Raw genomic sequence first — 22166 nt, forward strand, 5'->3', positions numbered from 1 at the left:
TTGAAGCTCTTGTGGCTTGGAATATACTTCCAGAGGCATTGTGGAAAATGGATGATTTGTTAACATTTAGAAAGCTTCTTAAGGCTTTTCTTTTCCATAAGGCATTCAGATTCAGCTGTTAAAATCTTGTGCTATTTGAATAGTTAGCTACTGATATTTTGTTTTTGCTTCAATTGTATGTTTTATAGGTTTTACGTAGATTGTATTTTAATTTGGTGATTTGTAGTTTTATTTTGTGTGCACTGAACTTTGCCCTTAAGATCCTGTTGGGGTGTGTGGAAGCATTGGGTATCGCTTTGACAGTATTAGCTTGGTTTTCCTCTTTTCTGACTAACCACTCTTTTTGTGGTTTCCTTTCCATTACATTCCTTAATTACTGGAGTTTGGCAGGGCTCATCTCTCTCTCCCATTCTTTTTAATATCTACCTGGCCTCTTTATGTTCTGTCCTCACTGGGTTGGACATTTCATTTAAACTATTTGCAGATGACATTCAGGATTTTCTTTCCTGTTACTTCTACATTTGCCTCTGCCTTAAGCAAGCTTGCGGACTGTTCATTTGCAATTAAGGACTGGTTGTCTAGCAACAAGCTTGCCCTTAAACATCAAAAAGACATTTATTTCTATTGTGGGTGGAGGAAATAAATATTCCTGAACAGTTCTCATTTGAGGGTTATTCTATTCCTAGCCAGTTAAGAGCACATGATTTAGGGGTTGTAGTTGACTCTTCTCTTTCTCTGAGCCTTCATATAGACAGCATGGTACAATCTTTTTTCAAATTGCGGATGTTGTCTTCTTCAAAACCTATTTTAAACTATTATGATCCCTGGGGTTCGTACCATCCGGTCCATGTGATTTGCTACTCTTTAGTTTGTCAATCTGGTCTACTACATCTTCCAAGTTCACAATGATTTGGTTCAGTTCATCTGACTCATCACCCTTGAAAACCATCTCCAGAACTGGTATCTCCCAAACATCCTCATTAGTAAACATAGAAGCAAAGAATTCATTTAGTCTTTCTGCAATGGCCTTATCTTCTCTAAGAGCTGCTTTAACCCCTCAGTCATCTAATGGTCCAGCTGACTCCCTCATAGGTTTCTTACTTCAGAAATTACTTTTAAATGTTTTTGAGTTTTCACCTCTACGGCCAACTTAATTTCAAATTCTCTCTTAGACTGCCTTATCAATGTTTTACACTTGACAATGCTTATGCTTTTTCCTCTTTTTTTTTCAGATGGATCCTTCTTCCAATTTTTGAAGGATGATTTTTTGGTTAGAATAGCCTCTTTCACTTCGCCTTTTAACCATGCTTTTAATCGTTTTGCCTTCCTTCCACCTTTTTTAATGCGTGGAATACATCTGGACTGCGCTTCTAAAATTGTATTTTTAAATAATGTCCATGCCTGTTGTACACTTTTAACCTTTGCAGCTGCACCTTTCAGTTTTTTTTTGTATTTTCCTCATTTTATCAAAATTTTCATCCCATTTCTCTGATCAATGTGGATTGTAAAATTTATGCTAAGATTTTAGGATCCAGGCTCTCCCTGGTGATTGTTAGTATTATCCATAGAGATCAATGTGGATTTATGACTAATAGAATGACACTGATATTGCTAGACTGTTATGTGATATTATTTCTTTAGGATCCTCTGCTGTACTCCTTTGGTTGCTCTATCTCTGGAAGTGGAAATGCGTTTGATAGGTGGAGTGGCCTTTTTTATTTTATGCTCTGAAATGGTTTGGTTTTGAACCTCATTTCATTCATATAGTTAAATAATAGCTAAATTGTGGAATAATGATTTGTTATTGGGGCCTGTTTATCTTAGTAGGGGAACCAGACAGGGTTGCCCATTATCACCACTTTTATTCAGCGTTGCTATGGAGCTGCTGGCCATTGCCATTAGGCAAAACAATGGCGGAAAATAATTTTGTTATGGGAAGTTTGAGAGTAAACTCTATCTATGTTGATGCTATGCTTGCCTTTCTTGAGCCAGATTCTTTACCAGAATTTTTGAATACCATATACAATTTCTCAGTATTTTCAGGATATAAGATCAATTGGACCAAATCAGTAGTTATGCCCCTATCCATAGGAATGTTTAGAGATGACTTGTCTTGTGAGTTTCAGTGGTCCCCTACTGCCCTTAAATATCTAAGAGTAGAATTTATAAATTCTATTGAGGATACTCTGCAACTTAATATGAACAAGATTCTGGGCATCATGGAGAATCTTACATCAAAATGATCCCTGTTGTACCTCACTTGGTGGGGCCATATGGAGGCTATAAAGATGGTAATTGCCCCTAAGACAAATTATATTCTGTCTGTGCTCCCAGTCTCCTTTCCAGATTGTTTATTTTTAAGAAATTGGAAAGCTGTCTGGTTAGCTTTTTGTGACATTCTAAGACCCCACCACGTATTGCCTTACGAAAATTAAAATTGCTTAGAGATACGGGTGGGGTAAATTTCCCTGATTTTGCTCTCTATCATAAGGCCTTTCTTTTGAAACAGGGATTTGTGTGGCTTCAGGACAATGAGTTTCATATTAAACATGTATGATTGCAACTGGAAGAAGCCCTTTTGTTCCCGATTCCCATTTGTTTCTGTTCTGAAATGTCTTTCTTACTAGGTGATGATACTCATGCTGTTTTATCTGCTACTCATCATGCCTTTAAATTTTTGTCTGTTACTGGGTCCAGTTTCTATGTTTTCAAAATCCACCCCATTGTGGTTTAATACAAGCTTCAAGATAAATAAAGCTCCGGTGTACTGGAGTGTACTTGGTCCAGTTGTGGACTCTGGTCCTTGGGCCACTTGATATCTAACAATGTTCTCAAATCTTTTTTATTGGTAAAGCCAAGAGTATGGTCTTCCGAATAACCAGTATTTTTCATGTGCTGCAATTACAACATTGTAGTCAGGCTCATAAAGTGGTCTTTAGTGACTTGGAAGACTGCCCTTCCTTTTGGGGTATTTGTCAGGCTATATTTGCTTCTGGAAAGCAGGTTTCTAGATTTTATAAGTGCATGAAACTGATAGTTTGCTCACTGTAGGTTGGCACTGAAAAAGTAAGGAATTAGATTTGAACATGGAACTGGACCAGGTTTCTTGGTCTATGTTGTGGAGTAAACTTATTCGTGTTTCTCTTTCCACCTCCCTAACACAGTCCATGTTTTTTCTTGTGCACGGAGCGTTGCTCACGCCTGTACAAATGGCCAAGTTTGAACCTAGCTGGTCTTGGATACTGACAAGGGTTCTTTGTTTCATGTATTGTTTTATTGTTCTAATTTACAGGCCTATTGGAGTGGGGTTTTGGGAACAAATATCAGATATTTTGAGGATAAAAGTCCCACTTTCCTACACTATTGTTATTTTTAAATTCTTGGCTCTGGATATTTCTTTATCCATATCAGAGCAGCGCCTATTTGATTTTATCTGTTGCTTCGAAGCTTATTTTAACCCATTGGAAAAATAACTCCCTTTTGTCCACAGATTAATGGTCACATATTTTATGCTTTTATTCCAAGTGTGAAATTGCAGCACTGCAGAAGAGCACTTCAGGTCTCCTCAAAAAAAAGATGTGGGACCCTATTCTTTTGGATTCTACTTAATTATAGCAACTTTTCTTTATTTGTGAGTCCTTCCATTAGTTAATTACTCCTCAACCCACTTGTGTATTCATGAGTGGAGGCTGTGCTTTTTGTGTTTCTGTATGATTTGTTGTTTTCTTTTGTATGTGCTGAATAAAAAATTATGAACAGAAAAACTGTATCATTGACCACTTGTTTGTACCTTATATTGTAGCTAAAAATTGAGAAAACCCTGAAAGAAAAAGAAGAGCTCTTAAAGATCACAACTGCTTTGGAGAAGGAAACTGCACAACTTAGACAACAAATTGGAAGATTGGAAAACGAATTGAGCAATGAGAAAGAAAAATATGAACAACTCCAAACAGAGCAGAAGGTTGGTTGTGAAATTTGATCACATGCAAGTGGATTTTTGGTTTCAAAAAAATGACAGCATAAAAAAAAAGCTTATAAGAAAGGCACAAGAGTAGGTTAGTTTCATTAACACTTTCTCACCCCACCCCCCGCTACTGTTCCTATTATGTTGTAAGATGATTAGAATATAACTCCTAGGAGAATTCTGCACAGTGCAGAATTTACATTGCCGTCCCCTCCCTTGTAGAGTTGTTTATTTTGCATGCAGATTCAGTAATACAGCATTAGCTTGCACTAGCCAGAAAAGTAAAAAGGTACTCTTCATATTCACACTAGTGTTTTCTTTCCCTCTGCTGAGGCTGCTCTTCCTCCAGTGGTGAGCAGCTGATAGGGCTAGCAACAACTTTCCCACTTGGTATCATGTCACACAATGCTGCCCCTACTGTTTTGGCACTCCTTTGAGTCTCTCCCAGCCTATCTCTATGGCCTGATACACTCACTGTTGCAGATAACTATGTTGGTAGCTGTTGCTGGAAGCTTTGGCAGATCTCTCCAGTGGGGAAGCAGCTGGTTTGAAGGCTGGCCTGTTTTGGAGATGATAGGTTTTTTAAGCTTTCCTGGAGCCTCTCATCTTTCATAGCCTGGGGTAAGGGTAGGTCTAGATTGAGCATCAGGGCTAGCACATTTGAAGGTGCAGCACTTCCAGCATTAGCGGTAGAAGATTGAGCTTGGCTGGAGTAAGGGACCTGTTGGAGGGAGAGAGCTATGTGTGTGTGGGGGTGAGGGAGGAAGGGAGCGAGAGAGAGCTGGAGTACTGTCGGGGGAGAGAAAACTGGGGGTTATTGAGGTGAAGGGAGAGAGAAGAGAGAGTTGGGGGTGGAGGAGGGGAGCGTTGAAACAGGGAGAGAGAAAACTGGTAGGGGAGAGGGGTTAAGTCAGGGGTTGGAGGAGGGATGGTAATAGAGCTGGGATTTAACCTGGGGTGTAAGAGAGAGAACCAGGGAGGCAGTTGAGTGTGGTTTAAGGGAAGAGAGCTTGGGAAGAAGAATTTGTGTGTCCCTAGCGCTTCCTTGGCATTGGGCGCCCAGAAAAGGTGGCTGTTAGTGCGGGTTAGGAAATGGATGCTCAATATGAGCGTTTGTTTTCTCCTGCTACTGACACCACGGAGTCCTCCTCTGATGGCTCTGAGGGTCTCCCCTCAGAACCACCTCCTCCAGAAGAGCGAAGGAAGTTTCCACCTGAGGACTTAACTTTGCAGGATTTGAGAGGGAGATGGTGGAAGCCCATCCCATTTCAGTTACTGATAGAGGAGGATACCAGGCATAAAATACTTGAAATTCTACAGTTCGTGGAGCCTCCTAAGGAGATCGTGGCAGTCCCAGTACATGATATCCCTAAGGAGTTACTGGTGAGGATATGGCAACACATTCTCACAGTGCTTCCCGTGAATAAGAAGGCTGACTGGGTTTATTTCGTCCAGAAGGCTCCTGGGTTCGAAAAGTGTCAGCTTCTACACCAATCTGTGGTAGTCGAATTCACTCTTAAGTGAGCCAATCGGTCTTGGATGGGTCTTGAATGGGTTCCTTGGTGTCCCCGGGGAAGGATCACTGAATGATGGATGCTCTTGGGAGAGAGGTTGTTCAGGAGGGGCGTGCTCATTGCCCGCAAAGCTTCCTACCAGTTCTACATGAGCCAGTACTCGCAGGGCATCTGGAAGCAGGTGCAGGAGGTGGACGAGCAGCTGCCTCAGCAGCAGGATACCCTCATGTCGCTGGTGCATAAGGGCCTGGAGTGTGGGAAACAAAGTCAGAGTGACCTATGATGTTTTTGAGACAGCAGCAGGAATTGGTGCCTGCAGAATGACATGGCTGCAGGCCTCGGATCTCTGACCAGAGGTGCAGGAAAGACTCGCTGATGTGCCATGTACTGGGGAAAATCTCTTCAGAGATAGGATGAAGGATGTGGTGGCCCAACTCCAGGACTACCATGAAACAGCCAACAACTCTCTACCAGCACTCCAGACCCATCCTCCTCGTCTAGGAGGTCGTTGTGATTGGGGCACAGGACATCGTTCTTTTCCCAGAGGAAGCACTATCCTCTGCCCCCTCGCTCCCGTGGCTATCCCAGGCAGCAGAGAGCCCCCAAGGCCCAGCCAGTGTCTGTCAACTCCAGGAATGGGGTTTTGTCTGTGTCATAGGGAGCGTAGTCCAGTTACCCATACCTGGGGCGATGGATCCACTGATCGGGAACAGGCTGCAGTTCTTTGCAAACCAGTGGCCCAGTATAACCTCAGACCAGTGGATTCTTTCCATCGTCCGTCAGGGGTGCCGATTGAACCTATTGGGTATCCGTCAAATTACCCTCTGAGCCCATTTTGGGGGCCAGTAATACATCAGGAGGTGCTACTAATGGAGCCCTCGTCCCTCTTAATGGCCAGAGTGGTCGAGTCTGTTTCACCAGGGCAGAGAGGGCAGGGATTTTATTCCAGGTACTTCCAGATTCCACAGAAAACAGGAGGACTTCATCCCATCCTATAGCTAAGGGCCTTGAACAGATTTATAAAAAAAGAAAAATTCAAGATGGTTTTCTTGGGCACCTTGATCCCCCTTTTACAAAATGTGGACTGGCTATGCTCCCACGATCTAAAGGACACGTACACACACATCGAAATCTTCCCAAGTCACCGGAAGTATCTCCAATTTGTGGTGGGATAACATCACTTCCAGTATCAGATGTTGCCATTTGGGCTGCATCAGCCCCATGGGTCTTCACAAATTGCCTGGCCGTGATTGCGGTGCACATCCCTTATCTGGACGATTGACTTGTCAAGAACACATCTCAGGCAGAGGCTGTCAGATCTATGCGCTTAACCATCTGGGTGTTGGAGTCCCTAGGATTTGTCATCAACTATCCAAAGTCCCAACTCAGCCCGTCACTTCAAATGGACTTCATAGGAGCCTTGCTAGACATGGCTCAGGCCATGACCTTCCTGCCCTGTCAAAGGGTCATTACTTTGAAGACCATCATGGCAGAGATTCAGCAGAACTATCTGGTGTCAGCATGGCACATGTTGAGGTTGTTGGGCCATATGGCCACAACCATCCATGTCACTCACTCTGCACAATTACACATACGCAGGACCCAATGGACCTTGAGGTCACAGTGACACTAGTCCACGCAGAACCTCCAAGATCACATCCGAGTCATCTTGCCCCTCCAGGATTCATTGTCTTGGTGGCTGGTACTTTCAAATTTGGAACGGGGATATCATTTCGAAGTCCTCCTACTCAAATTGTCCTAGCTACAGATGCATCCACTCTGGGGTGGTGAACTCATGTAGATGGACTTGGCACCCAGAGTCTCTGGTCTGCCCAGGAAAGCTGTTGCCAAATTGGTTTCATGGACTTCCGGGCAATCAGTTACGCACTATGGGCTTTCAGAGATCGGCTGTCCAACAAAGTTATCCTGATCCAAACCAGGTGGCGATATGGTAGGGTCAGCAAGCAGAGAGGTATGGGCTTGTACTTTCAGTGTCAGGTAGCGGTTCAGATTTGGTCATGGGCCCTGTCCCATGGGATGTTCTCCATCACAGCCATGTATTTGGCCGGGAAGGAGAACATGTTAGACTGAGTTGTGCCTTCAGACCTCCATGAGTGGTTCCTGCTCCAGGGAGTTGCGAATGGGGTATTCCGCCTGTGGGGAAGCCCAGACGTGGATCTTTTCGCGTTCCCTTGCAACAGAAATGTTCCTCTATTTTGCTTTCTGTACAGGACAGATGGCCAAGCAGCCTCAGATGCCCTTGCCCGACATTGGGGCAAGGATATTCTGTACGCATATCCTCTGATACCCTTAGTGGTGAAGACTCTCTTGAAGCTTTGGGAGAACAAAGGGACTATGATCCTCATTGCCCCTTATTGCCTGAGACAGGTCTGGTTGCCACTCCTACGGGAGTTGTCCATTGGAGACCGATCAGTCTGGGGACTTCCCCAGAATTCATCACGCAAGATTGAGGCAGGTTGCAGCATCCCAATCTCCAGGTCCTGTCACTCACAGCCTGAATTTTATTTATTTACAAACTTTTTTTTATACCGACATTCGTGGGAACATCACGCCGGTTTACAAATAACTGGAAAAGATTGGAAGTACAAAGAACAGGGAGGGGGAGCAGGCTAGAAGAGAAAAGGGAAGAGACAGCTGGGACATAAGCAAATTAAGGATGTGATAAATAGGAACAGTACCATTAAAAGGTACAGGCGGTGAATAACATTATTATATGAACAAAGAAAAAACAGTATTATAAATCAATATGAAACCTTGGTGAGTGTGTGAATGTTGTCATAGGATATATACGATAGAAATAACTATTACAAAGCTATACATAAAGAATGTTGAGAGTTTAATTCTGCAACCACTCGATCTCTGAGTATGTGTATCGGGTCCTGGTGGCTTCTAGAAAGCCTTCCACTAGAAAGTTCTATGGACTGAAATGGAGGAGGTTTTCCATGTGAGGTGAGCAGAAGGCCCAAGATGCGTTCTCCTCCCCCCCACAAAAACTGCTTGATTACCTTCTAAACCTATCGGAAGCTATAGAGAAAACTCAGAGTTCATCTGAGTGCATTTGGCGCATCCCACCATGGTGTAGATGGTACGCCTATCTCTGTACAGCCTATAGTTGAAAGATTCATGCGGGGCCTGCTTCAATTGAAGCCTCCCCTAAGGCCTCCTGCTGTGTCTTGGGACCTCAGCATGGTGTTAGCTCAGCCGATGAAAGCTCCTTTTGATCCGCTGCACACCTGTGATCTGAAGTACCTGACCTGGAAGGTCATATTTTTGTGGCGGTCAACAAAGCGTGCAGGGTCAGCAAGCTCCAGGCCTTAGTGACTTATCCACCTAAGGCTAAGTTTTATCATGACAGAGAGGTCTTGCATACATACCCTAATTTCCTATAGGTGACTGATTTCCATTTTAAACAGGTCGTCTGTCAACATTCTTTCCCAGGCCCTATTTGCACCAAGGCGAGCAAGCCCTGCACAGTTTGGACTGCAAGCGATTCTTAGCCTTTTATCTGGAGCAGACAGAAACCCATTGATAGTCCACCCAACTTTTTGTTTCTTTTGATAGGAATAGATTGGGCATTGCCAAACAGAAATTATTGAATTGGCTAGCAGATAACATCTCCTTCTGCATCTTGAGGACCATGTCAAGGCTCATTCTGTCTGAGCCATGGTAGCATCTCAGGCTCACTTGCGAGTAGTTCCCATGGAGAAGATCTGCAAGGCTGTGATATGGAGTTCTCTCCATACATTCACATCTCACTATTGCTTGGATAGGGATGGCTGACATGACAATAGCTTTGGCCAGTCTTTCTTTCGGAATCTGTTTGAGGTGTAGAACCCAACTCTCTCCTGCCTAGAGCCAGTGGGTTCAAGCTGTCTCCCCTCCCTCTGTAACCAACAGCACTTTTGTTGTTGTGTCCATTGGCACCTGGTTTGGGTGTCTGTTGGTCCCTTTTATGTTGGGGAACAACCTGAGGCTTAGGGATTCACCCATGTGTGAGGACTACCATCCTGCTTTTCCTTGGAGAAAGAAGAGTTGCTTAAATGTAATAGGAGTTCTCCAAGGACATCAAGATGATAGGCCTCACGAAACTCATTCACCAACCCACGGAGTTGGATTTCTCCTATTTTTGATTTATATCAAATTCTATCTTATAAGACCGAAGAAGGATCCCCGCTTGGATGCATGGTATAGGGCATTCTGGGCATGCTTGACATAATATTTCTGTGTCTGGGCTCCATCTGATGATGTCACCTATGAGTGAGATGGAATGGGATGTTGGCTCTTTATATTTTTATTTATTTATTTAAGGGTTTATATACCGGAGGTTCCTGTATAATATACATATCACCCCGGTTTACAATGAACAGTAACTATATATATAGTTTGAGTGTAGGGTCAACATCTTTATTCTTATTACATGTGGCTCTGTAAAGCTTAATTTTAGGAATAATTTCTGATAAATGTGTTAACCTGTTAAATTTTAACAGAGCTGGGGAAAGTCTCCTAATATTCTTATACAATGACTATATTTGTTTTGTTTTGTTGTTTTTTTTTTCACCCAGCAGTTTCCTTCTGCTCCTTTTTTCTTCCAGCTCAGTAGGAACCAGGACTGGGATCTTGTACCATGAGCTTTCATTTGCAAACGACCTGGTGATTTTTTTTTTCTCCCCTATTTCATACCCCTCCTCCCAAGATACCTAGTCTGATTATTACATTGATGGTCCTGCACCTTCTTTTGGAAATCTGTAATTTTTGGCCTTAAATACAGCTGCCAGGTATAATCTTTAGTTAGTGACCATGACTCCCTCCTACCAGGGTCTGTGAATACTGCCTTTGTAGCATCTCCGGCCAACCTACAGAGCAGAAGACACGAACCAGGGATCTAATGCATGGCAGTGCATAGCACTTGCCAGCAGCCTGGGTCTTATATTCAATTTTTGTGGAAAATATTGATGAGAGTAATCAGCCAGATTACTGCATCCATGAATTTACATTTGGCCTCAGCTGACTTGGAAGAGTGTGACTTTAGATCTATGGTGATTTGCTAAATCAGAGATTTTTTAATAAGGTAAATTGCTTCTGCATATTTTATTTCTTAAAACAATATTCTGTAAAGTAAACAAGTTTCTTAAACCTTTATTTTCTTTAGAAGGATGATTTTTAAATAAGATCATGTCAATACATAGTATTTTCATGACCACATATCTTCTGCTCATCTCTGTGACATTTGTTGGAAATGGATGAATCAAGAGTTCAATTGGTTGATTTTGACTGTTTCTGATAAATGTTGACATATCAGCAAACTATTATAAATTGGCTACCAAAATATGCAGAAATTGTTTGCAGGACAAGCTAGAATCATAGTTGCATTTAATAAAGCAGGCTTGGCACATTTCCATGAGCCTTAATTTACAAATTATGGGTTGTATCTCAGTTCATTGAGAAGGTTGGTTGAAAAAATCCCTGGACTATAATTGTTTTGCAGTTTCTTAAGCAGCAGTTACTAACTACATTGTATTTTCTCCCTTCCCTTGTGGTTTTCATTGAGAATGAGTTGAGCTATTAAGTTGACATGACTGGATAATTATACAAGGAAATTGGCAGTAACATAAGTAATTTAGCAGTTAAGCAGTCATCCTAAACAGACGACAGAACACATCTGTGGCTTTCTTCTATGCAGGTGAAATAAATAACTGGAAACACACCAAAAAAAATGAAATAAAATTCAAATCAAAAGCAACATTTTATATTTCATAGTACAAAAATGAAAAACAAACAAACCTGATGGTAGCTGTCTTCATCTTCTTGCCCCACTCCCATACAGTCTGTGGTATAATCTTGAAATTTCAGAAGTGTCAGCATTTTCTCCAGTCTCAGTCAGAGACTTCTATAGTTTTTTTTAAAGTAATCTTAGGCCTCATGGTGACCATCTGCAGCAGTAGCCCATAACCCACAGCTATATAGTATCATAGTAACAGAGTAAATAACAGCAGATAAATATGGTCCATTCAGTCTGCCCAGCAAGTTGCTTTTGGTAGTAACTGCTGCTACTGACTTTGGAGGGAAAGCCTGATGGCAGTTTGGTGGTGCCAAACTGTATCCACTTTATATTGATGGACCTGACAGTGTCCCAAGCGATATTCAAACACTGAAATTTTCTCTTAGCCTTTCCCCAATCTGCATTATTGAGTAATCTTGTCCCGGAATTCTTACGGCAGCTGCTTGTTTGGCCTTTGCTTCAGATTCACTTCATACAAACGAAACAGCTTGATTCTTCATCTAGAAATATTCAGATCAGCTCAATTACTGTGATTGGACACAGGTGGACTCTTTTTAACTTATGGGCCTTATTAAAGCAGTTGTTTGAACTGGAGCAAATGTGGGTTTGCTATGACAGACGGTCTGAAGACTTACGCAATTTAAACTTTGTTGTTTTTTTTAGTAAATACTTTTTGAAATATTCCTATAATTGTTGTTTCACAAAAAAAGTGTAGAGTATGTTGGGTAGATCAGTGAAACAAACTCCTACTTTTAATGCATTTTGATTTGTAGTTTTAGACAGCAGAATATGAAAAATGTACAAGGATGTGAAGCCTTTTATTGCAAGGCACTGTAGTGTATAGCCTTTAATCTGTTTTTGCTAATAAATAAACTGTTTAAAGTGGGTAAACACATGAAAACAAAATACCAAGGTTTACCATGCTAAAGTAAATTTGCACAGAACAGTTCTCATGAAGATTAGAAGTATAATGCACAAAACAGTCCACAGTTATGAAATGGAGAATTTAACAATTTGTAGAAGATGCTTACACTACGGTTGGAATAGATAGATTTTGAGTCTACACCAGAAGATTTAATACATTTTCAAAGTCGGCGAGAACCTGTTCCAATATGAGATCAAGAGGAGGCAGGGGAAAGCCCAAAGATCAGAATTTGTTTATTCGGTGTGGGCTGCATAGAATAGGGTAAGTGATTGGGAAGGATGAGAGGAGAAGTGGTTGTGAGCAAAACCATGAATAAATGTGTAGGTGAATATTTAGACTGAACATAGATCTGTATGTAATGAACAGCCAGTGACGTAACATAACGGGCCGATACAGAAAAAGTCGCGGGAGAGCGGGCGATTCATGAAGTTAATTTATTTAAATTAGGGCCCGCGGCAAAAAGAGGCTCTAGGGACACTAGGGGGTCCCTAGCGAGGGAGCGGCGGTTGTCAGCGGGTTTGACAGCCAACGCTCAATTTTGCCGGCGTCTGTTCTCAAACCCACTGACAGCCACGGGTTCGGAAACCAGACTCCGGCAAAATTGAGCGTCCAGTTTTCAACCTGCGGGCCGATTTCAACTTTTTTTTTTTTTAACTTTTTTTTAAACTTTCGGGACCTCCGACTTAATATCGCCATGATATTAAGTCGGAGGGTGCACAGAAAAGCAGTTTTTACTGCTTTTCTGTGCACTTTCCCGGTGCCTGGAGAAATTAACGCCTACTTTGGGTAGGTGCTAATTTCTGAAAGTAAAATGTGCAGCTTTGTGAAAAAATATTTCTTATACCTTGACATACAACCAAAACAGTAAAAACTCTCTAAAAGGTTAAATCACTAAACCTTGAAATAACACCTTAGTATAAGAACATAAGAAATTGCCATGCTGGGTAAGACCAAGGGTCCATCAAGCCCAGCATCTTGTTTCTAACAGAGGCCAAACCAGGCCACAAGAACCTGGCAATTACCCAAACACTAAGAAGATCCCAAGCTACTGATTCAATTTAATAGCAGTGGCTATTCCCTAAGTAAACTTGATTAATAGCTGTTAATGGACTTCTCCTCCAAGAACTTATCCAAACCTTTTTTGAACCCAGCTACACAAACTGCACTAACCACATCCTCTGGCAACAAATTCCAGAGCTTTATTGTGCGTTGAGTGAAAGAATTTTCTCCGATTAGTCTTAAATGTGCTACTTGCTAATTTCATGGAATGCCCCCTAGTCCTTCTATTATTCGAAAGTGTAAATAACCGATTCATATCTACTCGTTCAAGACCTCTCATGATCTTAAAGACCTCTATCATATCCCCCCTCAGCTGTTTCTTCTCCAAGCTGAGCAGCCCTAACCTCTTCAGCTTTTCCTCATAGGGGAGCTGTTCCATCCCCTTTATCATTTTGGTTGCCTTTCTCTATACCGTCTCCATCGCAACTATATCTTTTTTGAGATGCGGCGACCAGAATTGTACACAGTATTCAAGGTGCGGTCTCACCATGGAGCGATATAGAGGCATTATGACATTTTCCGTTTTATTAACATTCCCTTCCTAATAATTCCTAACATTCCATTTGCTTTTTTTGACTGCTGCAGCACACTGAGCCGACGATTTTAAAGTATTATCCACTATGATGTCTAGATATTTTTCCTGCGTGGTAGTTCCTAATATGGAACCTAACATCGTGTAACTACAGCAAGGGTTATTTTTCCCTATATGCAACACCTTGCACTTGTCCACATTAAATTTCATCTGCCGTTTGGATGCCCAATCTTCCATTCTTGCAAGGTCTTCCTGTAATGTATCACAATCCGCTTGTGATTTAACTACTCTGAATAATTTTGTATCATCTGCAAATTTGATAACCTCACTCGTCGCATTCCTTTCCAGATCATTTATATATATATATATATATATATATATATATATATATTGAAAAGCACCGGTCCAAGTACAGATCCCTGAGGCACTCCACTGTTTACCCATTTCTATTGAGAAAATTGACCATTTAATCCTACTCTCTGTTTCCTGTCTTTTAACCAGTTTGTAATCCACAAAAGGACATCGCCTCCTATCCCATGACTTTTTAGTTTTCTTAGAAGCCTCTCATGAGGGACTTTGTCAAACGCCTTCTGAAAATCCAAATACACATAATCTACCGGTTCACCTCTATCCACATGTTTATTAACCCCTTCAAAAAAATGAAGCAGATTTGTTAGGCAAGTCTTCCCTTGGGTAAATCCATGTTGACTGTGTCCCATTAAACCATGTCTTTCTATATGCGCTACGATTTTGATCTTGAGAATAGTTTCCACTATTTTTCCTGGCACTGAAGGTCAGGCTCACTGGTCTATAGTTACCTGGATCGCCCCTGGTGCCTTTTTTAAATATTGGGGTTACATTGGCCACCCTCCAGTCTTCAGGTACAATGGATGATTTTAATTATAGGTTATCAATTTTAACTAATAGATTTCATTTTTGAGTTCCTTCAGTACCCTAGGATGCATACCAACCGGTCCAGGTGATTTGCCGCTCTTTAGTTCATCAATCTGGCCTACTACATCTTCCAGGTTCACAGTGATTTCGTTCAGTTTGTCTGACTCATCACCTCTGAAAACCATCTCCGGAACTGGTATCTCCCCAACATCCTCATTAGTAAACACAGAAGCAAAGAATTAATTTAGTCTTTCTGCAATGGCCTTATCTTCCCTAAGAGCCCCTTTAACCCCTCGGTCATCTAATGGTCTAACCGACTCTCTCATAGGTTTCTTGCTTCGGATATATTTAAAAAAGTTTTTAATATGAGTTTTTGCCTCTATGGCCAACTTCATTTCACATTCTCTCTTCGCCTGTCTTATCAATGTTTTACATTTAACTTGGCAGTGCTTATGTTTTATCCTATTTTCTTCAGATGGATCCTTCTTCCAATTTTTGAAGGATTTGTTTTTGGCTAAAATAGTCTCCTTCACCCCACCTTTTAACCATGACGGTAATTGTTTTGCCTTCCTTCCACCTTTCTTAATGTGTGGAATACATATGGACTGCGCATCTAGGATTGTATTTTTAAACAATGTCCATGCCTGTTGAACACTTTTAACCTTTGCAGCTGCACGTTTCAGTTTTTTCTAACTATTTTCCTCATTTTATCAAAGTTCCCTTTTGAAAGTTTACTGTTAGAGCTGCAGATTTACTTATTGTCCCCCTTCCAGTTATTTAAATTTGATCTTGTTATGATCACTGTTGCCAAGTGGCCCCACTACCATTACCTCTCTCACCAAATCATGCGTTCCACTAAGAAATCTAAAATAGCTCCCTCTCTTGTTGGTTCCTGAACCAATTGCTTCATGAAGCAGTCATTTATTACATCCAGGAACGTTGTCTCTAGCAAGTCCTGATGTTACATTTACCCAGTCAATATTGGGGTAATTGAAATCTCCCATTATTATTGCTCTGCCAAATTGGTTTGCTTCCCTGATTTCTCTTAGCATTTCATCATCTGTCTGACCATTTTGTCCAGGTGGACGGTAGTATATTCCTATCACTATACTCTTACCCAACACACATGGGATTTCTACCCATATAGATTCTACTGAGCATTTAGCCTCTTGTATGATCTTTATCCTGTTGGACTCTATACTCTCCCAGACATAAAATGCCACACCCCCACCAAGTTGAGTCTCCCTGTCATTGCGATATAATTTGTACCCTGATATAGCACTGTCATATTGATTATCTTTCTTCCACCAAATCTCTGTGATGCCAAATATGTCAATCTCATCATTTGCTGCTATACACTCTAACTCTCCCATCTTATTTCTTAGACTTCTGGCTTTGGCATACAGACATTTCAAAGTGTGTTTTTTGTTTGTATTAACAACCTGCTTTTTAGTTGTTAGGGATAATTTGGAAATCATTAGCTTCGGTGATTTTTTACATATAGGCACATGGACTATGTTTGCTTTTAATGGAACCTCTCTGTTGGGATGCCCTAACTCTCCTGTTTCATTAGTATCCTTCAAGGATACATTTCTCCGAACCATACACTGCTGCGTGACTGTCAAATTTTCCCCTTGTTCTAGTTTAAAACTGCTCTATCTCCTTTTTGAAAGTTAGTGCCAGCAGCTTGGTTCCACTCTGGTTAAGGTGGAGCCCATCCTTTCGGAAAAGTCTCCCCTTTCCCCAAAATTTTCCCCAGTTCCTTACAAAGCTGAATCCCTCTACCTTGCACCATCATCTCATCCACGCATTGGAACTCTTGAGCTCTGCTGCCTCTGGGGACCTGCACTTGGAACAGGAAGCATTTCAGAGAATGCCACCCTGGAGGTTCTGGATTTCAGCTTCCTACCAAAAATCCTAAATTTGGCTTCCAGAACCTTTTTCCCACATTTTCCTATGTCATTGGTGCCCACATGTACCACGACAGCCAGCTCCTCCCCAGCACTGTCCATAATCCTATCTAGGTGATGCGTGAGGTCTGCCACCTTTGCACCAGGCAGGCAAATTACCAGGCAGTCCTCACGTCCACCAGCCACCCTGCTATCTCGATTTCTAATAATCGAATCACGAGCTATGATGGCCGGCGTAACTCTTCTCTCCTGGGCAGTAGCCCTGGGAGACTTGTCCTCGGTGCGAGAGGACAATACATCACCTGGAGAGCAGGTCCTTGCTACAGGATCACTTCCTGCTACACCAGGGTGATGTTCTCCTACTGGGAGACCTTTCTGATCCAAGGCAGCACTGGGGCTGCCAGACTGGATTTGGGACTTGTCATCAGTGTACCTGTCTGTCTGCCTCAGCTCCTCCAAGTCTGCTTCTCTATCCTCCAGACATCGGACTCGTTCCCTGAGAGCCAGGAGCTCTTTGCACCGAGTGCACACATACAATCTCTCACCAGTGGGTAAAAAATCATACATGTGACACTCAATGCAAAAGACTGGAAAGCCCCCCTCTTGCTGCTGGACTGCTGCCTTCATCTTAGTTTTATTGAGTTCCTAGTTAAGTTTAGGAGACTAAGGGAGTTGGAATGAGTGTACTTTAAATTTACAGGTGAATTTACTAATTAATCAGCTAGTGTCCGACAAGTGGATGATTAAACTTTCAATAAGGGCTGGTACAATAGTATGATTTAGATAAGACCCTGATTGATTTTTAATGAGAGAGTGTCTCATGCCTAAAAATCAAGGGTTGAGTGGGTGGGAAAGACAGACACTAGAATTAACTATCTCTGGCTTGCTTGTTACCTCAGACACACACAAATTCTAAAGAATATATCCCTTAATTTCACCTTTTACCACATAAGATTGGTTTGGATGATATGTTTGGGATATTTATCACCACTTATCATATATATGAAACTCTATCCATCACAAAATTTTTTTTACAGATGCAGCATTTCGGCAGATCCACTGCCTATATCAGTGGACCAACAGCCTCATTGTGCAAGAAAAAATCATATCGTATGCTTTTGTTCTTAAAAAAAAACAAAAACAAAAAACACTGAAACCCCTTAGTTATTACACCTCACAGCTTCATTACTTACAAAGTATCCCTTCAGCATCTATCTCAACTTTACCAAACAATATGGAATGGTTAAGTGAGTGTCCCTTCGTTCCTTTAACTAAACTTTACCGATCACAGTACGTGTTGCCAGATGCACAACCAGTCCACAATTAAAATAAAAACCAAACCTGTCCAATTAAAACCCCTTTAATTCTACAAACCCCCCCCCCCAAAAAAAAACAAATTGCAAGAAGGTACCCCATTTCATTTATTTATTCAAGCCCGCAGGGGCCATAGTGTTCCACTGAAAAATAAACTTCTGTTCTTTTTATAACAGGAGTCTATTAAAGTCCCCATCCCTGAAACATGACATTGGTTTCTCTAACACTGTAAACCTTATCTCATCAATTAAATGGCCTTTGTCTTTCCAGTGGGCCTCTGGTGGAGCATCATGTGTATTACACTTAATGCAACTAATGTGCTCTTGTATCCATGTCTTAATTTTAAAAGATGTTTTCCCTATATAATATAGGTCACAGGGACACCAAAGTAAATACACTACCCCTGTGGATTCACAGGAGGTAAAAGACCTTAATTTAATAGGCATCTATTGGGCAAATGTAGTACATCCCTATTGAAAGAAAGGGAACAGGCCATACAATGTCCACAGGCAAAATGGCCACAATGCAAGTTGGTATTAGATGACTGTATCATCGTAGACCATACAAGCCGGTCTCTCAGATTGTGTACTCGAGTCAGTGCAAAGGTAGGACCCTCCTGGAAAACTGGGTGGAGTTTTAGAATGTTCCAGGGTGACCTAATACTCCTCTGTACCTACCAGGTATCAGGTGCAAAAGTCAAAAAAACAAACCAATTCAACTCCCTTCAGTTGGTGCAGAAGACCAGTGAGAATGTTTGCTGTCAGGTCTTATCTGGTAAGAGTGTTGTGACAGATAACTAGTCAAACCAATTAAAGCCAACTCCGGAGATCCCATACTCCCTTAGACTGTACAAGAGAATCTGGTGATCTGTGGTTTTGATTACAGATGATATAGCTAGGATAATCAGAACAAAATCTTTGCTGTCATCAAGATCTCTTCTGAACGTATCTGTTATGGAAACAATGAGGATCTCCATGCTAAGAGACTGCTTGAATCCAAATTGAAAAGGATCCACGATGTGATGGTCATTAAGAAAATCAGTTAATTGCAATACCTGGTGTTCCAGCAATATGGCCATAAAAGTTGAAGATGTGGGATGGTAATTGGATTTATCAGATAAATCAAATTCAATAAATTGCTATACCTGCCGTTTCCTATAATTACTAGAATTGCAGCAGCAGCAGGCAAGATGGGCTCAGAGCCATACAAATCTGGGCTGGGGCCTCATCCACCCTTATTGTTCACAAAGGAGCACACTAAGGAGCTCCTTTGTTATATTCCTTCATGCATGTGACAGAGCGCTTGCCCCTCTGGCATCCTCTCTAGCTCTTGATTCCCTCGCACAGATGATGTCAGCGGGAGGCAGGGACTAAGCCCCACAGTTGACAGCAGAGCTGGCAGGAAAGCAGAAAGGCAGCAGTGTTTCCACTCTCGATGGGGATTAGAGCTGGAACAAGCCCACTGACCTAGGGAATATCACAGCAGACGTCAGCTGGGGTCTAGGCAGAGTGTCCTATGCCAGCTCTTGATCCTTCCAACACAGGTGATGTCAATGGGGTGGAGGGGCTAAGCCCCACAGTTGACAGTAGAGCCAGCAGGAAAGAGCAGGAAGGCACCAGAGATTGGTTCCACTCTTGATGGGGGGCTAGAGCTGGAACATAGTACTATCATATAACAATACAGTAGATGATGACAGATAAGCCCTAATAGGCTTTCCCAGTTTGCCAGTTGTCGTCTTTCTGATTCTACCTCTTGGTCTTGATATGCATATGCGATGGCTATAGAAAGTCTACATCCCCTTCCAAAATGTTCACCTTTTGTTGTCTTATAGCCTGAAAGTAAAATGCATTAAAACAATGTTTTTCATGTATCCACATATCCTACCCTTGACTGCCAAGTGAAAAATATATGAATTCATTAGAAAATTAAATAAAAAGAAGATTAGCTTGGTTGAATAAGTATCCACATAACTTGTACTTCTGTAGCAATTCTAAATACTTTGGTGTAACCAATTGTCTTCAAAAGCACATACCAAGTGAATTGGCCCCCACCTGCATTAAAATGTATTCACTTAACATGCTGACAAAATTAATTTAGCAGTTCTGTTAAATGAGCACCAAGGAACTGTCAAAACAACTCTGGGACAAAGTTGTGGAAAGGCACAGATCTGGGGATGGGTATAAAAGAATTGCAGAGTCCTTGAATATCCCTCAGAGCATGGTCAAGACAATTATTAAGAAGTGGAAGATATATGGCCCTACCAAGACCCTGCTTAGGACAGGTCCTCTCTCCAAACTCGATGACCAAGCAAGAAGAAGACTAATCAGGGAGGCAACCAAGAGGCCACTGGCTATTTTAAAAGAGCTGTAGGTTTCCATGATCAAGACTGGTCAAAGTGTATATGTTGTAATATCCTAAGCACTGCACAAATCTAGCCTGCATAGTATGATAGAAATAATTAAAAAAAAAATATTACTCAAGAAAAGCTCCCCTTGAATCCCATTTGAAGTATGCATAGGAACATTTGGGATTTCATCAGTTTGTGGTTTATTGAAACTAAATTAGGACTCTTTAGCCTGAATACAAGGAGCTGTGTTTGGTGCAAATCCAACACAGTACATTACCCAGAGATCACCATTTCTACTGTGAAACATGGTGCTGGGAGTGTATTATAGGGATATTTCTCATTGGAAGAGACTGGGCACTTGTCAGGATAGAAGGGATAACAAATAGAAATAAGTAGAAAAGTTGTTGAGGAAAACTCTTGCTTTCTGCAAGAAAGCTGAGACTGGGAGAGAAGTTCACCTTTCAGCATAACACCCCAAAGCACGCAGCCAAAGCTACACTGGTGTGGCTGAGAAACAAAAAGATAAATGTCCTAGAGTGGTCCAGTCAGAGCCCCAGACTAAATCCAACTAAAAACCTATGGCATAATTTGAAGATTACTGTCCATCAACGCTCCCCTAGGAACTTGACAGAGCTTGAGCAGTTTGGGAAAAAATAAAGGTCTAATGTTACTAAAGTTGATGGAGACCTATCCCAATAGGCTCACAGCTGTAATTTCTGCCAAAGGTGTTTCTCAAGGGTATGGAGACGTATCCAATTGGAATTTAGTTTTGTTTTTATGTGCTTTTAGTTTATGTGCTTTATCCCCTAGTAAAACATTTTTTACCCTGAAAAGCATGGTGTGTTGATAAGTGGGGGAAAAAACTCCTTATTTAAATGCATGGAGGTCTGATGCATTGATACAACACAATGTGACAAATGTTCAAGGAGGTGTAAACTTTGTATCGTCACAGGGAATTCCCATACTTAAATCAAAATTAGCTCAGCCCTTTCGTCATCTTCCTTCTTGTTTTTCAGTGTACATCTAAATCTGTGAAAAGCTTTGGCATCATTGTTGATTCTTTTTTACTGAGCCGACATATCTTTTCCATTCCATCAAACATCTTTACCCTGTTCCTACCACAGCCTTCTGTATCTGTCCCAAGTATGCCAAACTCCACCACAGCACATCTGTACCACTAATCCTTTCCAGACATTCACAGGTGGTCCCTTCTTCCCCCTACAAGCTACCTCCTCACATTTCTTCTGAGCTTAACCTATAGTAGAAGAAGATAACTGCAGGTAATTGGCTCATCCAGTCTGGCTGTTCCTGTCATATTCTGCTAAGGATGTATCCCAGCTTTCCCTAGACGTTTGACTATCTGTAAAGTATGCCTTCTTATTCAAGTCAATTTGTCTTCCTCTTTTGTTCTTGCAGGCCCTATATTTATTTCAGCACCCAATCCTTGTCCCATGTATTTTCATCAAGCATTATAGTAATCCAGACACCTATCAAAGCTAATAAGGTGGTTGTCCGAACTTCTGGCTGTCCTGTACTTGTTGTTGAAGTCCATTCTGTGTAGGTTATCCCACTCTTTGTGGAAACCTGATGCAGCTGCACCATTATTCTCTGCACAGTATTCTCCTTCCTCTAGCCCTGCAATGTTTTATGTGACAGAGGAAACTCAAGTCTTCTCCTTTATTTCTTTTACATGTTTTCACCAATGCACTTTCTTAACCACGCTTAAATTCTGTTGCAGTTTTGATTGCTACTACTTCTGTTGGTATACTATTCCAAGCATCTGCATCCTCTTAGTAAAGAAGATTTCTTTCCTGTTTCTTCTGAACTTTCCTCTCTGCAGCCCTGTGTCTCTTGGTGAGGGAGACAATAGAGAAGTAGAGCAGCAGAAATATATATATTTTTTTCAA

General features: G+C 41.5%; 1 protein-coding gene across 3 annotated transcripts in view; it reads left to right on the top strand.

Annotated features, from left to right (window-relative positions):
* TAX1BP1 (Tax1 binding protein 1) overlaps window positions 1-22166 on the top strand; it is a 262473-nt gene that overhangs the window by 62466 nt on the left and 177841 nt on the right. For all 3 annotated transcript variants that reach the window (XM_029589185.1, XM_029589184.1, XM_029589183.1), the window contains exon 5: window positions 3803-3961. In XM_029589185.1, coding sequence (XP_029445045.1) covers window positions 3803-3961 — 159 coding nt within the window. The remainder of the gene's footprint in view (window positions 1-3802; window positions 3962-22166) is intronic.

Source organism: Rhinatrema bivittatum, chromosome 2, assembly GCF_901001135.1.
Source record: "Rhinatrema bivittatum chromosome 2, aRhiBiv1.1, whole genome shotgun sequence".
Classification (NCBI taxonomy): Eukaryota; Metazoa; Chordata; class Amphibia; order Gymnophiona; family Rhinatrematidae; genus Rhinatrema; species Rhinatrema bivittatum.